General features: G+C 34.5%; 1 protein-coding gene across 1 annotated transcript in view; it reads left to right on the top strand.

Moving 5' to 3' along the window:
• ABI3BP (ABI family member 3 binding protein) overlaps positions 1 to 18,546 on the top strand; it is a 145,320-nt gene that overhangs the window by 29,426 nt on the left and 97,348 nt on the right. The window contains exons 3-8 of the mRNA XM_071758351.1: positions 289 to 357; positions 3,176 to 3,308; positions 11,728 to 11,909; positions 14,215 to 14,276; positions 16,734 to 16,785; positions 17,829 to 17,891. Of these exons, the coding sequence (XP_071614452.1) occupies positions 289 to 357; positions 3,176 to 3,308; positions 11,728 to 11,909; positions 14,215 to 14,276; positions 16,734 to 16,785; positions 17,829 to 17,891 (561 nt within the window). The remainder of the gene's footprint in view (positions 1 to 288; positions 358 to 3,175; positions 3,309 to 11,727; positions 11,910 to 14,214; positions 14,277 to 16,733; positions 16,786 to 17,828; positions 17,892 to 18,546) is intronic.

Here is an 18,546-nt window from a genome sequence, read left to right on the forward strand (position 1 = left end):
AAAAACAAAGTATTTTTTGCATTGACTGCTACACGTTTATCCTCCTGTGTTCATCTATTTGTTGTGTCTCAGTCAAAAAGAATTGCCAAATCTTTTGTGCATGGTTGTATTATTTTTCCTATTAGCTCCAGTATTTCTATGATTGGTGTATAAACATAAAGCAAATATCACAAAGATTGGATAATGTGTGAAGCATTCAATGCATATTGGACTTCCTTATGAATTAGTTTAATCCCTTTCTCACATAAAAAGCATATTTGTACTAATCACTTCTTCCTTCATTTATAGATGCAGAGCCACGGTATTTGGTTTCAGTAAGACCAGCACGCATTTCAAATAACAAGAAATCTTGTTCAGGTATTTTATCATTACTTCATCTCTACCTTAAAGTGGTTAAAGATATTTATAACTGTTCATGTATGACATGGATGATTATGTAATTGGCCAGTAATTAATTGCGCATTTGGTGTTCAAAATGTGAAGAAGTACCTAATAATTCTTCTTGTAAAAAGTTCTTGCAAATGAGAATTGAACTTAAGATTACTAATTTCTAATGTTTAAAGAGGTAACAAGTGCCTGCAGAAATGGTAAATGTTACTATTCCCAAAATACTACTACTAAGGATTTCTTAATCCATGGACATGTTAATGTTCTTCATTTCTCATTGGAAATAGTAACTTTTGTGTTTATACATATATATCTATAAAACAATACTACTTCTAAGTTTACTGATGAAGGGTGTTATGGAAAGAGGGATGTTTCTAGCTTAAGTTATACATAGTAGAGCAGAATTCTGAGTTTGATTCTTGCCTGTTACAAAGACTTTCTGTATTACCTTAATAAAGTCATTAGTACTGTTATGTTTTAATTCCTTACTTTAATATGGAGATGACTCTCAGGATCACTGGCCTGCTGCAAAGAATTAACTCATAGTGCATATGTATCTGTTTATAGTTTGAGATATTTATATTTTTTTCTGTTTCCTCGTAAATGCTTGGAATTAATTTCTTCTTGCTCTTGGCCAGACGTAAAACTATGTCAGACAGGATTTTGAATAGTGGTTTATCTTTCAGATGCAACATACAAGTGTGAAAAACCACAAAGCAAATAAAAAAAAGCTGAACACACTGTTTGAACATAATTAATTTCTGTATTTTCAGTCTACAGAAACTGATTTGTGGAAAAGATTCAGATAATTGAGTTTTCAATTCAGCAGACAAAGTGTAAAACAGCAGATGGTATAGCTCTAGCCTGATATATGGCAAGTCTATATAAAGTAGTGAGAGCAATTAAACAGGACACATTACCAAGAACTGTGCTGGAGTCTGACTTGCTACTATTTTAAATTTACAAATGATGGATGTTTACATTTCTAGAAGATACACTGTAATTCCAACTGAAATTCATACACAGAAGTTGCATGGTTTAAATTGATATAGTTCAACATAAATGACCGATACCAAGGTAATTCCTGGTTTTACACCACTCCAGTATTTAAGTGGGACCTAATGGTATAGTAAGAGTCATAATCAAAATCATAGGTAGTTCCTCCCTAAAACCAGAAAGATTTCAAGTTATATGAAAGTTTGTTTTTCTTTTCCTTAAAATTCTTTTTTTCTCAAAAAGTGGTCAAGAAAGGGCTTTTGCTATGGGTAGCAGATTTGCCAGGTAGGTTGGTGAGTGATCAAATTGTTTAAGTTTTCCTTTAAAAAAGGAGAAAGACTGTAGAAAGTGATCCAGAGAACAAGGGAATTATTCAGATGTTTGCCTCTGTAGGGAGTATTTCAAAGTATGTCATGCTTCTTAAGGGTAGAGAGGGGTTTTGTTTATTTTTGGCATTTTTGTGACAATGTATTCATCAATACAGTAAAACCCCACACAGCTAAGATTTCTAAATGCACACATGTGCATTGGTTGAAAGTACAAAGCAGACTTTCATTGGGGCTTGTGAAGTGAAGAGATATTAGAGTTCAAAAGGCATGAAAAGAACTGTAGTCCATTTATGTATTTCCATAATAGTGAAACGCAGACCTTAAACCAGTGTTTTATAATTTTTTTGATAATTAGTGGTCATCTGTAAATTTTGAGGATATACAGATTTTTCAGATTTTTCAAGTATGTAATGTCATGTAAAGAATATGGGAAGTTCCTTTAACTGTCTTTCAACACCAAAGATTCTCCATGGGCTTGTAACAATCCACACACTACAGCTTCAAAGTAGTTGCTCTAAATAATTTCATTTTGAAATATTAACTTCTAAAATTTATTTTTAAAAAGTTCTTTCTCCACGTTAGAGTTGTGCTACTTCATTCATAACAAAGTTAAAGTTAAGTCATGTGAAAGCTGAACATTTTGAATGTAGCAGGTGGTCAAAAGAGAAAAATGCCCCTACATAGGATTCAGATTTTCCTACACTAAAATCAGCTGAATTTTTGTAGATTTTATTTTACAGTTGAAAAAGAATGATATAAAAACTGTGAGTTATCTATTGACATAATTGCAGCATTACTAATGATCCTGCCAAGATATTCCTATTTCTATCAGATGCAAAGAGGATTCTTAATGTCCAGAACTCTGTGTAACACCATCATTGATGCAGTCCAAGACAGCCAGATCTCTGAAGTTGATCTGTGTATAGTGTATTCTCATGTTAAGCATACCAAAAAAACACCCACTGTTCATGTATACAAACTAGGTTTAACTGGAACATAGACTGAAAAAGGAGAAATAAAGAGAATTTACAATAAGACAAAAATGAAACAGCTTAGTAAATAAAGTTCCCTCCTACCCACCAAATAATGGCAAGAATCCCTTTATGTTTAGCTTAGATCTACAAGTCTCAAAGCGAAGTCTTCCAGTTTCTTCCTACATTGAAATACATGCTGTGCAAGTCCTGAGGGACCTAAAAAAATAGTCTTTTTGAGGCTTGTATGTCTGATTCTTGCTTTCTAAAGCAGTCTCCTAATCTGTGCTGCTGCTACCTGCTAGCTACATCCTCCCTTCCTTAATTTCAACTTCATTCTGCACTTCTTTCCTCTGCTCATGCTCAGCTGGCTTCAGAGAAGGTGCATTCTCCCTTCCTTGCAGATATTTCACTTGCCTCAGCAAGCCAATGCACAGATTACAGACACTGTCTCTTTCCTTTTTATAAAAAGTTTTTTGTTTCCTTATGTAGGTCGGAACAAGACTCAAAAGCCTCTGCAGCTGGTAGTTGGCACTCTCACCCCAACCTCTGTGTTCCTCTCTTGGGGCATCCTAGTCAACCCTCAACATGACTGGACAGCAACAAGTAACTGTGCTAGTGACAGGTAACATCATGGAAACCTGTTTTGTTTTGATTTTTTTTTTTTTATGGTGTTGATGATTATTCAGTGGTTAAATCAGTGTCTGGTGTGGTTGAAATAAGTTTGATAGTACAAACAGGAAAGTTGGAAGCAATAGTTCTGAATGTGAAGTAAGTTTCCTCCTTTATTTAAATCAGTGCTTTGCAAGTCTTTACTTGTCTTGAATGCAAATTTATACATGCTGAAGTATGAATCTTGCTATTACACACTAGATACTTCGAAATTTTTAAACCAATGGCCTTAGCCATTTGTAATTGAAGGGGTTGAAAGAAACTTTGTTTAATCATAGGGAATATATTGGTTTAAAGTTGGACAAAAATAAATAAATAAGTCCTTTATTGTACCTTAGTAGATGAATGATGCCTTGTTTTAATGATTTTTTTTTCCTGTATTTGGTCTTACCTCACTGCATGACTTTCTTGATGTGGATACAATACAGCTTTAATTAAATTTTTGTTGTGAGTAAAAGAAGATATCTTGTACTATAACAATATTGTTTGGCTGTCATTAGTTAATGATTGGTACAGTAGGTGGGGAGCTCAGTAATACTCACAAAGTAGAAGTTTCAAGAGAAAACATAGTGCTGCATAGCTTCTCAGTGAAGTGTGCTATTACATTGTAGGCAGCTCTTGGCAGATCAGTAAAATTAACCTGCTGCAGTTATAGAAATCATTGAAATTGACTCAAAGGTTCTATAAGCTCCTTAAGTATGTAATATTTTTCAGTTAGTACAGTGCTATTGGTGTCTTGCTATGTTTAGAATATATTCTGTATGTTTGCATCTCTACTATGAGAGACTTATCTTTACCATGTCTTTGTGTCAAGTCATGGTATGCATCTACCAAATTTCTGGTACTTTATTTAAGTGTTGCTTAGTCTTGTTAGCTGATTCCTCTCAGGTCTTTACTTTTAACGAGCCCCCCCCCCCCCCCCCCCATTTTAGTAAAGTTCTGTCAGGTTGTGCTAAAGTATCATCTATATATTTCCCTTTTACCCCCATGAAAGGACTCGCTTGTAAGTGTTGTATTGTTAATTTTGTTTGAATATCCCCATCTACTTCAATTCTGAAGATATACTGACACTCACGGGTTGCTAGTTTACAAACTCTAAAATCAGCTTGTAAATGGTCATATCAAAGTATGGGTTTATGTCTATGAACAGAATCCTATTTTGCAGTTAAGCATAGCAGTGAAGTGAATGAAAAAAATTCTAAAATGCTCTTATTTTGTTTACCTTTACTGCACCAAAATGCTTGTGATTTGTATAAACAAAAAGAACAGTTCGCCATATGACCATGCTGTGTTTCTGTAATTCCAAGCAGAGGTTGGATTCAAATATATTTCTAGTATGTGTATGGAAGACAATTTATTCATATATGATAATTTGATTGATAATAGATAATGTATGATAAGGAAAAAAAAAGAAAGTAGCCCATCTTTAGTAAGTTAGCACCATGTACAAGACTTAAAATCAGATAATGGACTAATTAACAGTTTTATCTATTGCAGGGGTGGTCTCCTTCACTTACTTGATCCTAATTCATCTGGCATATTCTCCTTACTGTGACACGTTGAAATGTACTGTTTAATCATCTTCAAGATTGTTGTATAGTGACTAAACTCTAATCTTTGGCATTGGCCTTATGTGGCAGTTATGACCTCCTAACTCAGTTCTGGTGCTTCATATCCCCCTGAGTTTCAGATTTGTAATGCTGTATGACCTGAAATTGAGTCACTGGTCTCAGCCTCAGATTTTACAATCTCCAGATCGACATTAGACTTCTGTATAAATACTGCATAATATAAGTTAATTGAACATTACTCAGAAGGTGAATACCATATGGAACAGTATGGATCTGTTGACCAAGATTTTGTCTAGTATGTATCTGACCTCAGTGGGATATTCCTCAGAAGATCTTTATTTGTGAGCAAACAAATTTTGAAAAAGAGATGCCACAATCTCAAAAAGTATTGGTATCTTTAATCACTTCAGTGAAATTATTACTTGCTTACTGGGGGCACATGTTGTTCTGTACCTACAAAGTGGTTTTCACTCAAGTGAAGAAAAAGTTTCCATGCCATTTTTTAGTAAGCCATTCAATTGTTCCACTCACTAGAGATTAAAAGCATAAACCAAGAGAGTGCTTCATATTTTCTGCAAGGTAATGCTAATTCTATGTGGAAGCAAAGATAATCACTGCCATTTAAGTGGACCAAAGTTCTTTGTAAAGTGAAATCTTTAAGCCTCCTTAAAATGGTTATCACCTTTGGTGAGAACCTCAGCCCTAGAATGCAAAGCAAAGCAAGCCAAAACAAGCAAAAAACCAAACCAAACCAAACCAAAAATACCCAAGTAAAATACACTAAACAATTAGTTTTATGTATGTGAAAATTACATAACACCAGGGAGGATCCACCAGCGGTGTGGAGTTTGCTTTCTTAGTATCTGTTTTCTGACATCAGTATGAGGTAGTTAATGAGAGAGGATGGCAAAGTTGTGATAACCTGCTGCACAGTCATGATCAGTTCTTTTTGTATTTCCAAGAGGGCAGAGAGACTTGTTTCTTCCCTGCCTTTCAGTGTTCCAACAACTATTAGTGGATAGATCTGTCATAATTCATGTACTGGGGCTATGTTTAGTGTCCATCTAGATGTGAAAAAGGGTGTATAGACTATTGCATAGACTTTTCATTGCCTTTCCTTTGACTCCATGGATCCCAAAATGGAACAGAGGGTTGAAAAAAGCAGAGTTTGACCTTAGATGTTTGGACAGGGGCAACTGGGAGAAGGAACAGAAAATGGTTTTCCCATGCAAGACAAAAATAGGGTTTGTACATAGAATACTGTATTTTACTGTATCAAGAGGTTTGGATAGAAAACCAAGCATGTTTTCAAATACGTGTGAAATAGAAATATAAAACCTGTAGGTGTGGGTTTGAAATATATCTCAGTTGGGAACTTCAATGAATTCACATTTATATTGTTTATATTTGTTTTATTCTGATTTGTATGTCTTGGTGTCATATTTGCAATAGTTTTATTTAATTTCATCTGGTGCTTTAAAAAAAAAACAAACAAAAAACACCAACCAAAGAAAACAAATAAGAAAAATAAACAGAGAGTAAAAACCAGAGAAGGATCTGCACTTACTCTACGTTGTACAGCACAAAGAATTAGAGTTTTTAAAACCTAAATTCAGAAAGATATATGCATGCATCTCCTTGTATGCCTATCTATGAACCTACAGATCTGCAATTTAGCCATGCTTTGTAATGTAAATGTCACAGAAATTGTTTTTAAACTTATCAGGATTACTTCAGGAAAACAATCTCCAGCAAATAAATTTTCTGAGTTTCAGATGCTTATGAGTTCCTGCTGTAGGAGTATATGCTGAAAGCTTGTATAAACATGGAGAGATTTGCTAGTGAGATTTGCCTCTCATTCTTCAGAGCCTCTAACTATTTATAGTCATTATACCAGAAAACAAAGTGAAAAAGTGAATGTTAGTGATCAGGTGAAAGTGAAAACTAAATTAGAAAGTGCTTTGCAAACTTAACTGATAGCCACAGGGGATGTACCTCTTTCCATCTTTTTATACATGTCAGTGTTTTTTACTTTAATGTAACCTTGGCAACAAAAAGGAAACAATGTAATCAACTTCATATGATAATCTGTGAAACAGTATCTGAAAAACTGTAGTTCAAATTATTATTTTTATTATTTTCTGATACTTTTTAATGCTGTTCTTCTAATAAAGTTTAACTATAAACAAACAAATAAATATATGCATATGCTAAAGTATTTTTTTAAAAGTCTGATTAAATTCCTGTGCATGAAAGTGCAATAATTTTTCAAAACTTTTGTCTACGGAAACACAAAAGCACAGAGCAGGAATGTTCTTATATCTCCAAGGCTTAATTTTTTGTTTAGTGTTAAGTGTGACTAAAATAGACATGATTAAATTGTTTGGAGTTTTGGTTTGAATATGGTTCCAGATACACCCATGTTATTTATACAAACTGACCTAATCTGGATATCTCATGAAGCCATCTGCCTTATAGGATTTCCAGTATCTATTTGTTTGTGCCCAAACATTGACTATACAAGCATTTTCTGGGAATCTGGCTGAAAAGAGGTTCAGATAACAGTTGGAAAAATAGAGCTGAAATTCTTGGCAAGACAGTGTCATTCATACTGATATACTAAAACCCAGTATTTTGCCTATCCATCTTAGAAGCTGCGAGCATGATTTTAATTTCAAAACAAAAATAAAAAATCTGTGGACTGCTTTGTTAAAATGGTCATCATATTTTGATTTCTTATGTAAGAGGAAGGCTAGCTCTAAGATGAGAAAGGAAAGGTTTCACTGTTGCCTTGTGGAGTTTAGAAAAATGTTATGTTTATTGAACATAGAAAGGACGGAAATATCTTTTTGTATCAGGCTGATAGCCATTTCCATAGACTTTGCAGATATAGTGAGCACTGTAGTGGTTGGCCTAGAGACCAATAATGTACTCTTGTGCCTTCCTTTAAATGATGGGATCAGTTTTCCTACTTTTATTCCTGCGATTGTTTCACATTTTGTGTGCAACACAGGTGGAGGCAAGTGAAGTCAGAATATTGTAAATATTTATTAGAGCAGTTAACTCTGAGTAGAAAATTACCCCTTATTTGCTCATGACACCTTCTGTTTAAATTGTTAGGGTTTATTAATCTTTCCTATTGTTCAGTGAAAAGGAAGGAGGTAAAATTTCTCTACAGTCCCCATGGTTGTTTGATTGGAGGTATCTTCTAATGAGTGAAACAGGGCCTCCTGCAGAGGGATGAAGGGAGAGAGAGTAATTATTATGGAGCTTAAAAAGTGCTCTAGTAATTTTTTAGACTGCTAGCTGGAAAAGAAGTGAACCCTGAAATATTTGATTAGTATTTGTTGTAAATACAAATACATGGGCTATTCAATCAACATTGTTCTGATAAAATGTACCCTTTCCATATCCCCCAACAAAACAAAGAATCAAAATTAAAAGCAGTTAAATATTGCCATGTCTTTTTTTTGCTAACCCAGTGTAACTAGATATGCCACCTCCTTGCTTGAAATATCAAACTAGCATTCACAACTGTGAGTAGTATTCCTGGGGCTGTTGCAAGTACACTTTAGTTGAATAGTGTATTATTTTCATGATAGCTTTTAGGAACCTTCAATATTCAATTAGTTTTTCATATTCTTAAATCACAGAGGGGATGGGAAGTGTTTTATCTGAGAAGCAGTATAGGGTACTTTCCCCTTCTGTATAGAGTACTTTTCCCCTCTCTATGAGTGTGGCTGTACTCCATTTCATCCTGCCTTTAATTTTTGGGAGGAATCTAAATTGGAATTCTCTAAGTGTTTGCAGTGCTTAAGAAGCAGTGTTGCAGATTCTGATACATGTATATGGCTACAGGACTGTTGTGTGTCTATGTCACTGCCACAAAGGGATGAATGTCTGTGAGTTGTGTCTGGCTTTTCCTGCTTTCTTGTGTCTTTAATTACATGGGTTGATTGTTAGGTATTATGTTCTAGAAGGAGGGTTTGAAAAAGGAAGAAATGAAAATGACAAAATTTACTCCATGGAATGTTCTCACCCAGGCACTGGAATTGTACTGTGTTTGGCAGCTTGTTCCTCTCGTTTAACAATGAATTGTTGTTCATGAATGACAAAACTCAGCATTTCTGAATTCATACTCTATAAACAAATGATAGCATTTCCCCAGAGGTGCACGTTATTTATGATTTGGATATTCTTGATGCTCAAATGATTGTGACTTGTTAATTGGAGCTTAACTTTGATTACTTTTTATTGAAATTCTTTCATTACAGTGTTTTTAGTTCTTATTGTGGCAAGTTTCCACTGAAATAATTACACCCTTAGTGAAGTTTTTACCAGCTTGGAAATCTCGGAGTTAAGATCACATTTCTTTTATACTATGTGTTTCTATTTCTAATGTAATGTTTGGCACAACTATGAAAATCCTCTTATATTTTTAATAGTCTTGAATTTTAGTGAAAGATGGCTTTTGACATGCAAATGTTCTCTATTTTAACTCATGTTATGGAGAAGGAGTTTGCAGGTGTGGAGACAGTATTAAAAAACATTTTCTACAGAAGGCACAAGTGGGAGCAGCCACTTAAAAGTCTTTTCACTATGAACAAGTTTTTGGTGAATTTTTTTCTCCTCATTTCTGATTCAGCTATTCATTTAGACTGTTAAATAACTGAAATGAATCATCATAATGTTTTTTTTCATCACATGCAACAACTTCATTTGTACAACATTCAAATAAAAGAGGTAGGAAAAGATAAGTATGAAGATGAAAAATGGAATTTCCTCTTTCAGGCAATGTGGGAGGAAAGTAATTACTTGCACTTTTAATTCACACTTTGATCACATATCTATTTATACCTATTCTAAATCTTTGCCAAAATACTATATGGGGTCCAGCAGGACGCATTTATATTGCAGGTGGGGTTTGTTTATTTCTGTTATATCCTTTGCAAGACAGTGCCAGAGATTTCAAGTAAGCTTTCCTTACTTGTTAATGTCTGTGTGATTATGTATGAAAGGATTAAGAGGATGAAGGAAATTTTCCTCTTCTTAATGTTGTCATCAATTCTTGTTAAAAACCTCTGTTAGTCCCACTGTTAAAACTTGCATGAAATTCAAGTAGATCACAGAAGTAAAGATGTAAATTATTCCTTCATACTTCATGAATCAATAAGAAGAGAGAAGATATTTACTACTTGCTATCTTTCCTTTCCAAGGTTTGGGTTAGACTATGACTTGTTTTGAAGGCCAACTAGTGCATATAATAAAAAGAGTTATGTGAGCCAATACAAATACTAATTTTGTAACTTGGTGGAATATCTGAATGAGCTAAATATAGCAACTTAAACAGGAGAACCTATCTTTTTGGTGACAAGAAAACAAATTTCACAATTATGAGATAAAATGTGTAAATGAAGTGAATCTGTGTGTATGAATATAATTTCTATAATTGGCACGTGCATGGTGTTAGGTTGTGTTTTAATAATGAAGTAGGAATTTCTCTATACTCCACAGTCATCTTTCACATACACTGTACTCTGGAAGTGCTCTTCTGTAACTTTGGCAAAATGAGCTTTATACATTGGCAGTGTTATATGTGGCCCATTAAGCCATTTTAATCTGGACTTTACAACCTGATATCTTTTCAGCTGATTAAAGACCTTTTGTTGTTTTATTTTCACTTCCTTTCTCTCATATTTTCCTACATGATATCTGTATTAAATATCACAATCCAAATTTCTTTTTTTTTTTTTTTGCTTCTGAATTATTCTCAAGCATGTACCTGGGGCTTTAGAGTTGTGTTTATTTTATAGCCTGGATTTGTTGGATTGAAGTCTGAAAAAATATAACAGGATGGAACAAATCCATGTTCAGCTGATAGAAAGGTTAGATGACTATGGACAATAGATATAATTTTATGTCATCTGTAACAGTTTTCAGTAAGACTTGTGTTTTAAAATTACTAAATCTTCCTGAGAATGAACAGAATTGATAGAAAACCCTGTCCCATTCTGGCAGTGATGCACATAAATACACAAAAATTGAAAATGAGACAGTAGAAGGCAGTGGGATTCTTGTTCCATAACTCACCATTTGTGTTGCGTTGTTCTATAGTGGTTAGCATTGACATCAGACTTCTTCAGGGTGGTGCTGCACAAATTTTTTTAAATTTCATAATCTTTTAGCATTCATCATGTTATTGGTGTAAACTACCAAAAGTTATGTCTTGGTTTACTTGTTTGAAGTGTGAGCAATATATCAATGGGATCACTGAATGAGGAATGTATTTTGTAAATGTCAACTATTACTGGTTTTCCCTTGAGATTATTTTTGGACTAATTTTGAGGGGAACAGCTTCCTCGGGACAGATATAGATATAGAATACTTTGAGAAATTCATCAAGTCTTCCTGACTAATAGACTCGTGATTTAGTTGACTAGTTCTGGCATAGGTCAGAATCACAGAAACTGCCTGCAAAATGAGCTAGCAGTTTGTGATGAGAACCACACACACATTTGGTTATAAATAAGGAGATTATTATTTTGCTATTTATGTAATAATACTCCTGATATCAGGGTCTGTATGATGAGGAACATGTGTGTAGGAGGTAACTGGGCTTAGCAATACATTTGCAGGGGAGATATACTAACTTTACTGATACTTGGTAACCATAAGGGGCCAGATAGAATAAAAACAATGGTGGATAGAAATAATTTTGGTAATTCCTAATGAAAATGGCTGCAGAGATTTTCTTTGTCAATAAAAATGTTTATGCTTTCTGTTTTGTTTTTCTTTGAACAGGTTCTATACAGTTCGCTACAGAGAAAAGGGTAAAGACAAGAAATGGGTTTTTCAGCTCTGCCCAGTTACAGAGACAGTGGTGGACAATCTGAAGCCAAACACACTTTACGAGTTTGGAGTTAAAGACAATGTAGATGATAGTGTTTGGAGCAAGACTTTCAATCATAAGACAGTTCTCTCTAGTAAGTATGTGACAATAATTAATCAAGTAGCTACTCAATTTGACAGTATTTTTTATATCTTGTGGTATTACTTGAAGTAGGTTTCTGGGCAGATTTTTGTTGTTTGAATACTATTCTTTGTGCTCCTTACAAATTCTTTTAGAGAGGTGAAAGTAGAAATAGTTTGTGCTTGAAAAGCTGCCACCTACCCTTCTACAGCTTGTTCTCTTCTCATTGTAAATAATAAAGGATCTGTTGCAGGTTGCTAGAGATCCAGCAGTGATTAATTTAGATATACATAAAGTGCTGGGTATGAACATTTATACTTCTGACTGGATTCCAAGTTTTTCCTTGTTCCTTGCATAGTAAGTTGATGGAAAGTATAACCTTGTTTGAGTCTTATTTTATATCTGCATTTATTTTCAAGTTGGTTACAAATTAGGCGAGACCCTTGCTATTCAGCTTTAGTCACAATGAGCCCCTTATGATTTTGCTGAAAAGTTGAATTTCAAGCTGATTTTCTGTCAAGAGCATCTATAAATTGTTTTTGAAGCATATGTTATTATGAATTCTTTTGTTTGGATTTTCATGGAGGCAGTACATGTCATCCCTGGCTGGTCTCTCAGTCACTGCAAAAGGCCTTACATGGCCTCATGACTTTGCTGGCCTTGATCATGAATTAGAATGCTGTAACTTTGAGGTACCTTCCCAGTTCCTGTAGAGTCATTTTAGCAGCCCAGAATGCCACTGTCATACCATGACCTTAAGGTGGAGAATGGTAGTAGTCTTCTCCTAAAAAAGAAACTAAAGTAGCTTGTAGCTGGGAACTGGACAACACCTTTAGATTCAAGCTTTTTGTATTGTCAGTGCATAGTAGGTAGGTACAGAAACTGTGGGCAGTAAAGAGAGAGTGATCATTTGTTACAGGTTTATAACCATGTCTGCATAGGAGTTTACTGATCAGCACAAATGCCCCTTTATTTTTTTGTTTTAACTTAGTCTTGTAGCAACTTGAAGTCTTTTTATGTATTAAAAAGCATCTAACCTAAACCAAAAATCCTTCACTGCAAATTTTCTTTCCTTACTGAAAAATATGTAAATTATTGTAAAATGAAATTTTCTGAATTGTTGAATGTTTTTCCATTTTTTGGATCCACAGGCCAAATATTTTTTGTGTACTAAACATGTTGCGAAGGGTTGGGAAGAAAATCTGGTTTTAATTTAGGGTTTCAGGAAAACATAAAAGGCATGGCAAATGTTCAACATTTATTAAACCAAAATTTATCAAAAGAGATGAAAGGAGGTTATTTCTGTCCATCTTAATGTGATTTTCCTCATGAAGTCACTCAGAAAGTTTTGTCAATTTTCCCTTGTATATAGGCCAATAGTAGGTCCTGTTCCTGAGAAGTATCAAGCACTTTGAAAGATTTCTGGGGGGGGTAGCATGTCATCTTAAATGTCTCTCAACTGATACTTCTTTATAGTTGATTTTTTTTCTATTGCTTATCAGTTTCAAATGGAATTGTGAAGGCATATAACTTTTAGCTTGGCTCTTGTTTACACAGGAGCCTTTTGCCACAAATGGATTAGAGAATTCTAAAGGCAGAAGATACAGACAAAGCTTGAAACATCATGCTTGAATATAAAAGGTGTTAGTTAGGAACTGTATGTCCTCTGTGCTTAACAGCTGCTTCACAAGAAGCTTCTAGTACTGAGAAACTAAGAGGGAAAACCTAAGAAAAAAAAAATCAGAGATTGACTCTCTTGATTACTTTGTTCATATGCCGAGATACAGGAAACCATGTACAACCCAAAGAGAAGTGATATGCATGCTCTGTGTTGCCAGTGCTAACAGTGTATTTCTTTTAGAACAGCACACTTAAAAATCAGATGATTATTGGAGACATTGAAGCATACTGCTTTTAGCCAGTCATAGTACCAGCCTGACAGATGAGACGCAGAAATTCCTCTTTCAGATTTTTTCCTCACGTATTAGTGTTGTAGCTATATTAATTTTTTTATAGAATCCTCTTAGGTACCTCTAACTTCTCCTTAGGAACTCCCTAAGACCACTTCAGCTCATTTACCCCTGCTGTAGAAGACTACATTTAATTTCCTCTCTGTCAAAATGTGAAGAGGAAGGTCTGCAGATGGAATAATTAATCTGGAGATACAGGACCAAACAAAACTGTTACATGTAACAGTTACCTTGTAATTAAGCCTCCTAATTTCCTTAGCTATTGAAAAAGGAGAATAAATTTTGTTTGCTCTGCCTTGGACAAAACAAAAAGTAATTCTGTGCATTTATTTCTCTCTGTCAAATCAGGTAAAAAAATAAACGGGCAGCTCCAGAATATGTACAAGTTGGTACCTAATTCCCAAACACAGGTATGCAAAACAGTCTTTTTTATACCAGATTTGTAATTTTTGTGGTCAAATTTTGCTTCTCTTTTGAAGTGACAAAGACACTACAGCCACACATTGCCAATAGAAATAATCTGCTAAATCTAAGACTAGGTAACTGTGTGGAGAAGCATTTGTATGTGTGGGTTGATGAAATAATTGAGAACTATAGCTAAGATTATTACATAGACTGATTCTTTTAACAAAGGTGAAGATGATGGTTTCCATGTATGGATTCTAAGCATTAAAATTTGTTTGTCCCTTTTTAAGCTGTGTTCATATTGTACATATTGTACAATACAACTGTCTGTAACTATCAGACTTGGATTTCGTTCAGGAATCAAACTACAGTCCGTTACATATGCTTTCACATAGGAATAATTAGGTATTCATTTAAGACAGAAATACTTTCATTATAGCACTACATACAAAGTTAGAGAAGTATAATGCTTAGGGTACTGGAAGCAGTCATGTATCACATTCAAGAGGAAATATTTTATCTGTGAGTAATATGAGCCAGTTGAAAAGATATTCAGGAAGATGCTAATCTCATTATGTTTTTGGTAAAATCAGCTTTACTGTTCTTCCCAGTGGTCCCCTACGCATCTCTAAAGTTACACGTGACAGCCCAAGACCAGAGATTTTAGTCTGGTATCAGGAGTGCAAATTGAGCTCCTTTCTCTTGAGCTTCTCCTCTTAACAAATGCTGTGTGCCAGGACCCTGACTCTATTATGCCACTTCTGTGGAAGTAGGGATTCTATTTATGCAAGAGAAGTCCTGAGAAAGTGAGCTAAAACAGTTTTCCAAATATTTGCACAGCTTAAGCATGAAAGGAGGACCAAAGCCAAGATGCAGTCTTTTTAGTCAGCCTCACAGGGCTTAGGTCCAGCACAATACTGCTTTATCACGCTCCACAGAAATATCTTTAATTCATTCCACAGATTATTCTAAAAATTCTCTTATCATTTTCACTTTAATGGTGCAAGAAGCCATAAAACTAAGGCTGGGAAGCAGACAGTGGCCAACACCTACGTTAACTTTACTACTGCAGTTTCCACAGGATTAGGTGGGGTACGTTTCAGTAGTGCAGTCGCATCATCAGTGCAAAGCCAGAATGAGTGCCAAGCTTTGTTTGTGCCTTGTTTTCCTCCAAAGACACAACTGGCTCTTATCAGCATGGTTCTAGCCCTCTCTGTAAGGAAAGGTTTTTAAAGACTGTTTGTTAAAGCAACATTATGGGTCCATCTAGTCATTCTGCCCTTTCAACATCAGTCACAAATCAGCTTGTGTTTCTTTTGGCAAGTTCATCCCTTAAGTTTGACTAAGCTCTTGGGGCTGTATGAGCTACAACTAATTAGAGAGGGGAAGAAAAGGAGAGCTCTAGGGATGATCATTCTGTTTCCTTTCATAAACAATGGGTGGTGGTAGGGTAGAGAGAATGCAATAGAAATTCATTTCCTCTTCTCTTTGATTAGGTTCCTGTAATTTCATAATGTCAATCTGAAAGGTGGGGTCGGCCTTGATATTTTTTTATTTTTTTAATTTTTTTTTAGTCCTAGGCAAAAAACAAGACTCTTAGCTATTTTTTTTTAAACTCTAAAAGAAAACATGACTGCTTTTCCAAAACTTAACCAAATACAGGTTGTCCCTAATGCTTCCTTGAGGAGTCTCTTATGTGTATCCGAGTTATTTGTGGCTTTTTGAATATAGTCGGTCCAAGTAGTAAATTGTACTAGACCTAGAAATATCTGCAGTAGTGCCTACTTTTTTGAGACTGAGAAACAAAGGTTCAACAGCACAGTGGTAATTTTCAAATGCAGCACTTGAAGGTTTGTACAAGTAAACAGTAAAATTACAGCATCTGTGAAGCATGGGTTTCCTGTCAATGATTTGTTCTTGAGCAAAAACTATATTTTGAATGTATTTTAATGTATTTAGCCTATTTATATTTCTGTCATTAAAGTAATCCATTATTGTTAACAAAGAAAGGATGCTCTGATCAATGTAGGGACCTTTTACTAGTGAAAGGACTGATAATAATTAAGATTAGAAATTCTGCAGTTGAGTTACATGAGTGCTCACTACATCTTGGAAGCTGTTTATTTGATTATAGTGCTTCTGATGAGAAGTACGATAAAATGAACACCTAATAAATGCAATTTGTCCTACTTTAGTTAGTCATGTGTATTACTTCAAAAGCTGATCAACTCAACACAATTCTTTCACTAGAAGGCAAAATTGAAAAGTAAATCTTGGTAATATTTAATTTCAAACTGTGTTCATGCCAATGAGAAACACTTATTTGGTGGCAGAAAGTAATGGTTTTCACAGAATAAGCAGTCTCCACAGTATTGGTTTAGAACCCTGTATTTTTGTTACTAAGAAAGTTCAATTACTGTTATGGCAATTATCCCAATAATTTTTTCTCCCTCTTTTCTTAGCTTACACTGCGTGATAATAAGAAGCTGGTCCCTGTCACAATAATCAAACAAGGTAAATCTGAATATATTTTAATTGATATGCTCTGCAAGAGTAACTTAAAAAGAAAAATTCTGACTCTGATGTAAATATTCCTTTTAGAATAGGTGTAACCTTATATATTATTGTATCTTTTAATTACAGATACTACTAATGTTACCTATCTGTGTTAATAAAATGAGCTACTATATTGCATTGTAAACAATTACTTACTTCAGTCATTGAATGAATACCAGTGAGTTCTGCTTCTTGCTAGTATCCATTCTTTTTTAACTGGATTGTCTGGGTATGTCGATATTCCAGCTGTGCATAGATTGTCAGGCATGAAAGGCAGCAGTATGGATAAGTTTGATCCTACCATAGTTTTTTGTGGGTATCTTTAGCTAAGTAATTGACTTAGACTCTCTTCACCTTCTTTCCTTGGCCAGCAGAGAGAGAGAGCTGCAGTAGACTTAAACATACTGCCCTTTAGAAAAACTTTTTTCTCACTAGTAGTGAGAGGTAGTATAATACTGTAATCTTTGAAAATTAATGAAGATAGCTGATAGAAAATGAGCTGCAGATTAAAAGATTAAAAGTTGCTAACAAATTTTTTTGCAAATAATTCTAAGTTTAAAAAAATCAAGAAAGTTTTGCCTAGGTCACAGTTTAGGGACAAGAAACAATGAAGGGTGGTGTGAAAGAAAATATGGTAATTATCATCAAAACACAACTGTACTGGCATTTAATCACATGCATCTTTTTTTTTGAACACTTCTAAATGGCAGGGTAATGCAGGGGCCTTTATTTGGCCCTATATAAATATAAGCATAGAATGTCATTTCTCACCAAGAATATAAAACTGGTATGCCAGAGGACAGCTAAGAGATGTGGAGGAAACAGAGTTTACAGTCTTTTAAACTGAATGTGAAAACAGAAAAGATTATGTTGGTGTCCTCATCTCCAATTATGAAGTCGAGGTATGATTTTCAGAATGTCAAGTCTTGTCTTAGATGAGGATTTTTTTCATGTTTGGATTTTTTAAGTGACTTCCCAATATCTCTGTGTTGTCTCCACAGTTATTCAAAATCGGACACAGTCAAAAACTACAGATATTTCTTCTCTGCCAGGAGCAATATTAGGTGACTATAAGATACTTTTATTATTTTTTACTCATCTTTTTCTGAAAATTAGAACTGTGTATATACTTTTTTTTTTTTCTTATCTTGATAGATCTTTCCTTGCATATCAAAGGACATTTTGCACCTGGTTCAGACAGTATTTTTTATACTTTGTGGCAGTACAGATGGTTCCAACAATGATGTAGCCTAAAAGAAATAGGGCAATTTTGTTGTCAAAGGTTTTAAGAAGACACTGTCACTTTTTAAGCCAAGAAGTTCTTTCACAGCTCAGGTTAAGTTCTGTGACAAAGATCTTACTGAGATCAGGGGTTGTTCTTTAAGGTGTTTGGTTTTTTTAAATAAAAACAAAACAAAAATATAAACAAACAAAGAAAGAAAAACAACAAAATAACCACCAACAAACCTGTACTGATCTATTAGGAAATTGTGATGTTTATTATAACCTCTGCAATTAGAGCTTGCTCTTAGACCTTGGGGCATAACTGCTTCCCTTAAGTCATTCAGTTTTATGCTTTCCATTCTTGTTTGACCTCTAAAAATATACAATGTTGGCATACAAAATAAAATTAAAAAAAATTTATCATGTAGTGCTTAGCATGGTGAACCTCCCACTACAGCAGATTGCTTACAGCCCCATCCAACCTGACACTGAACT

This window comes from Heliangelus exortis, chromosome 1 (genome assembly GCF_036169615.1).
Source record: "Heliangelus exortis chromosome 1, bHelExo1.hap1, whole genome shotgun sequence".
NCBI classification, from domain to species: Eukaryota; Metazoa; Chordata; class Aves; order Apodiformes; family Trochilidae; genus Heliangelus; species Heliangelus exortis.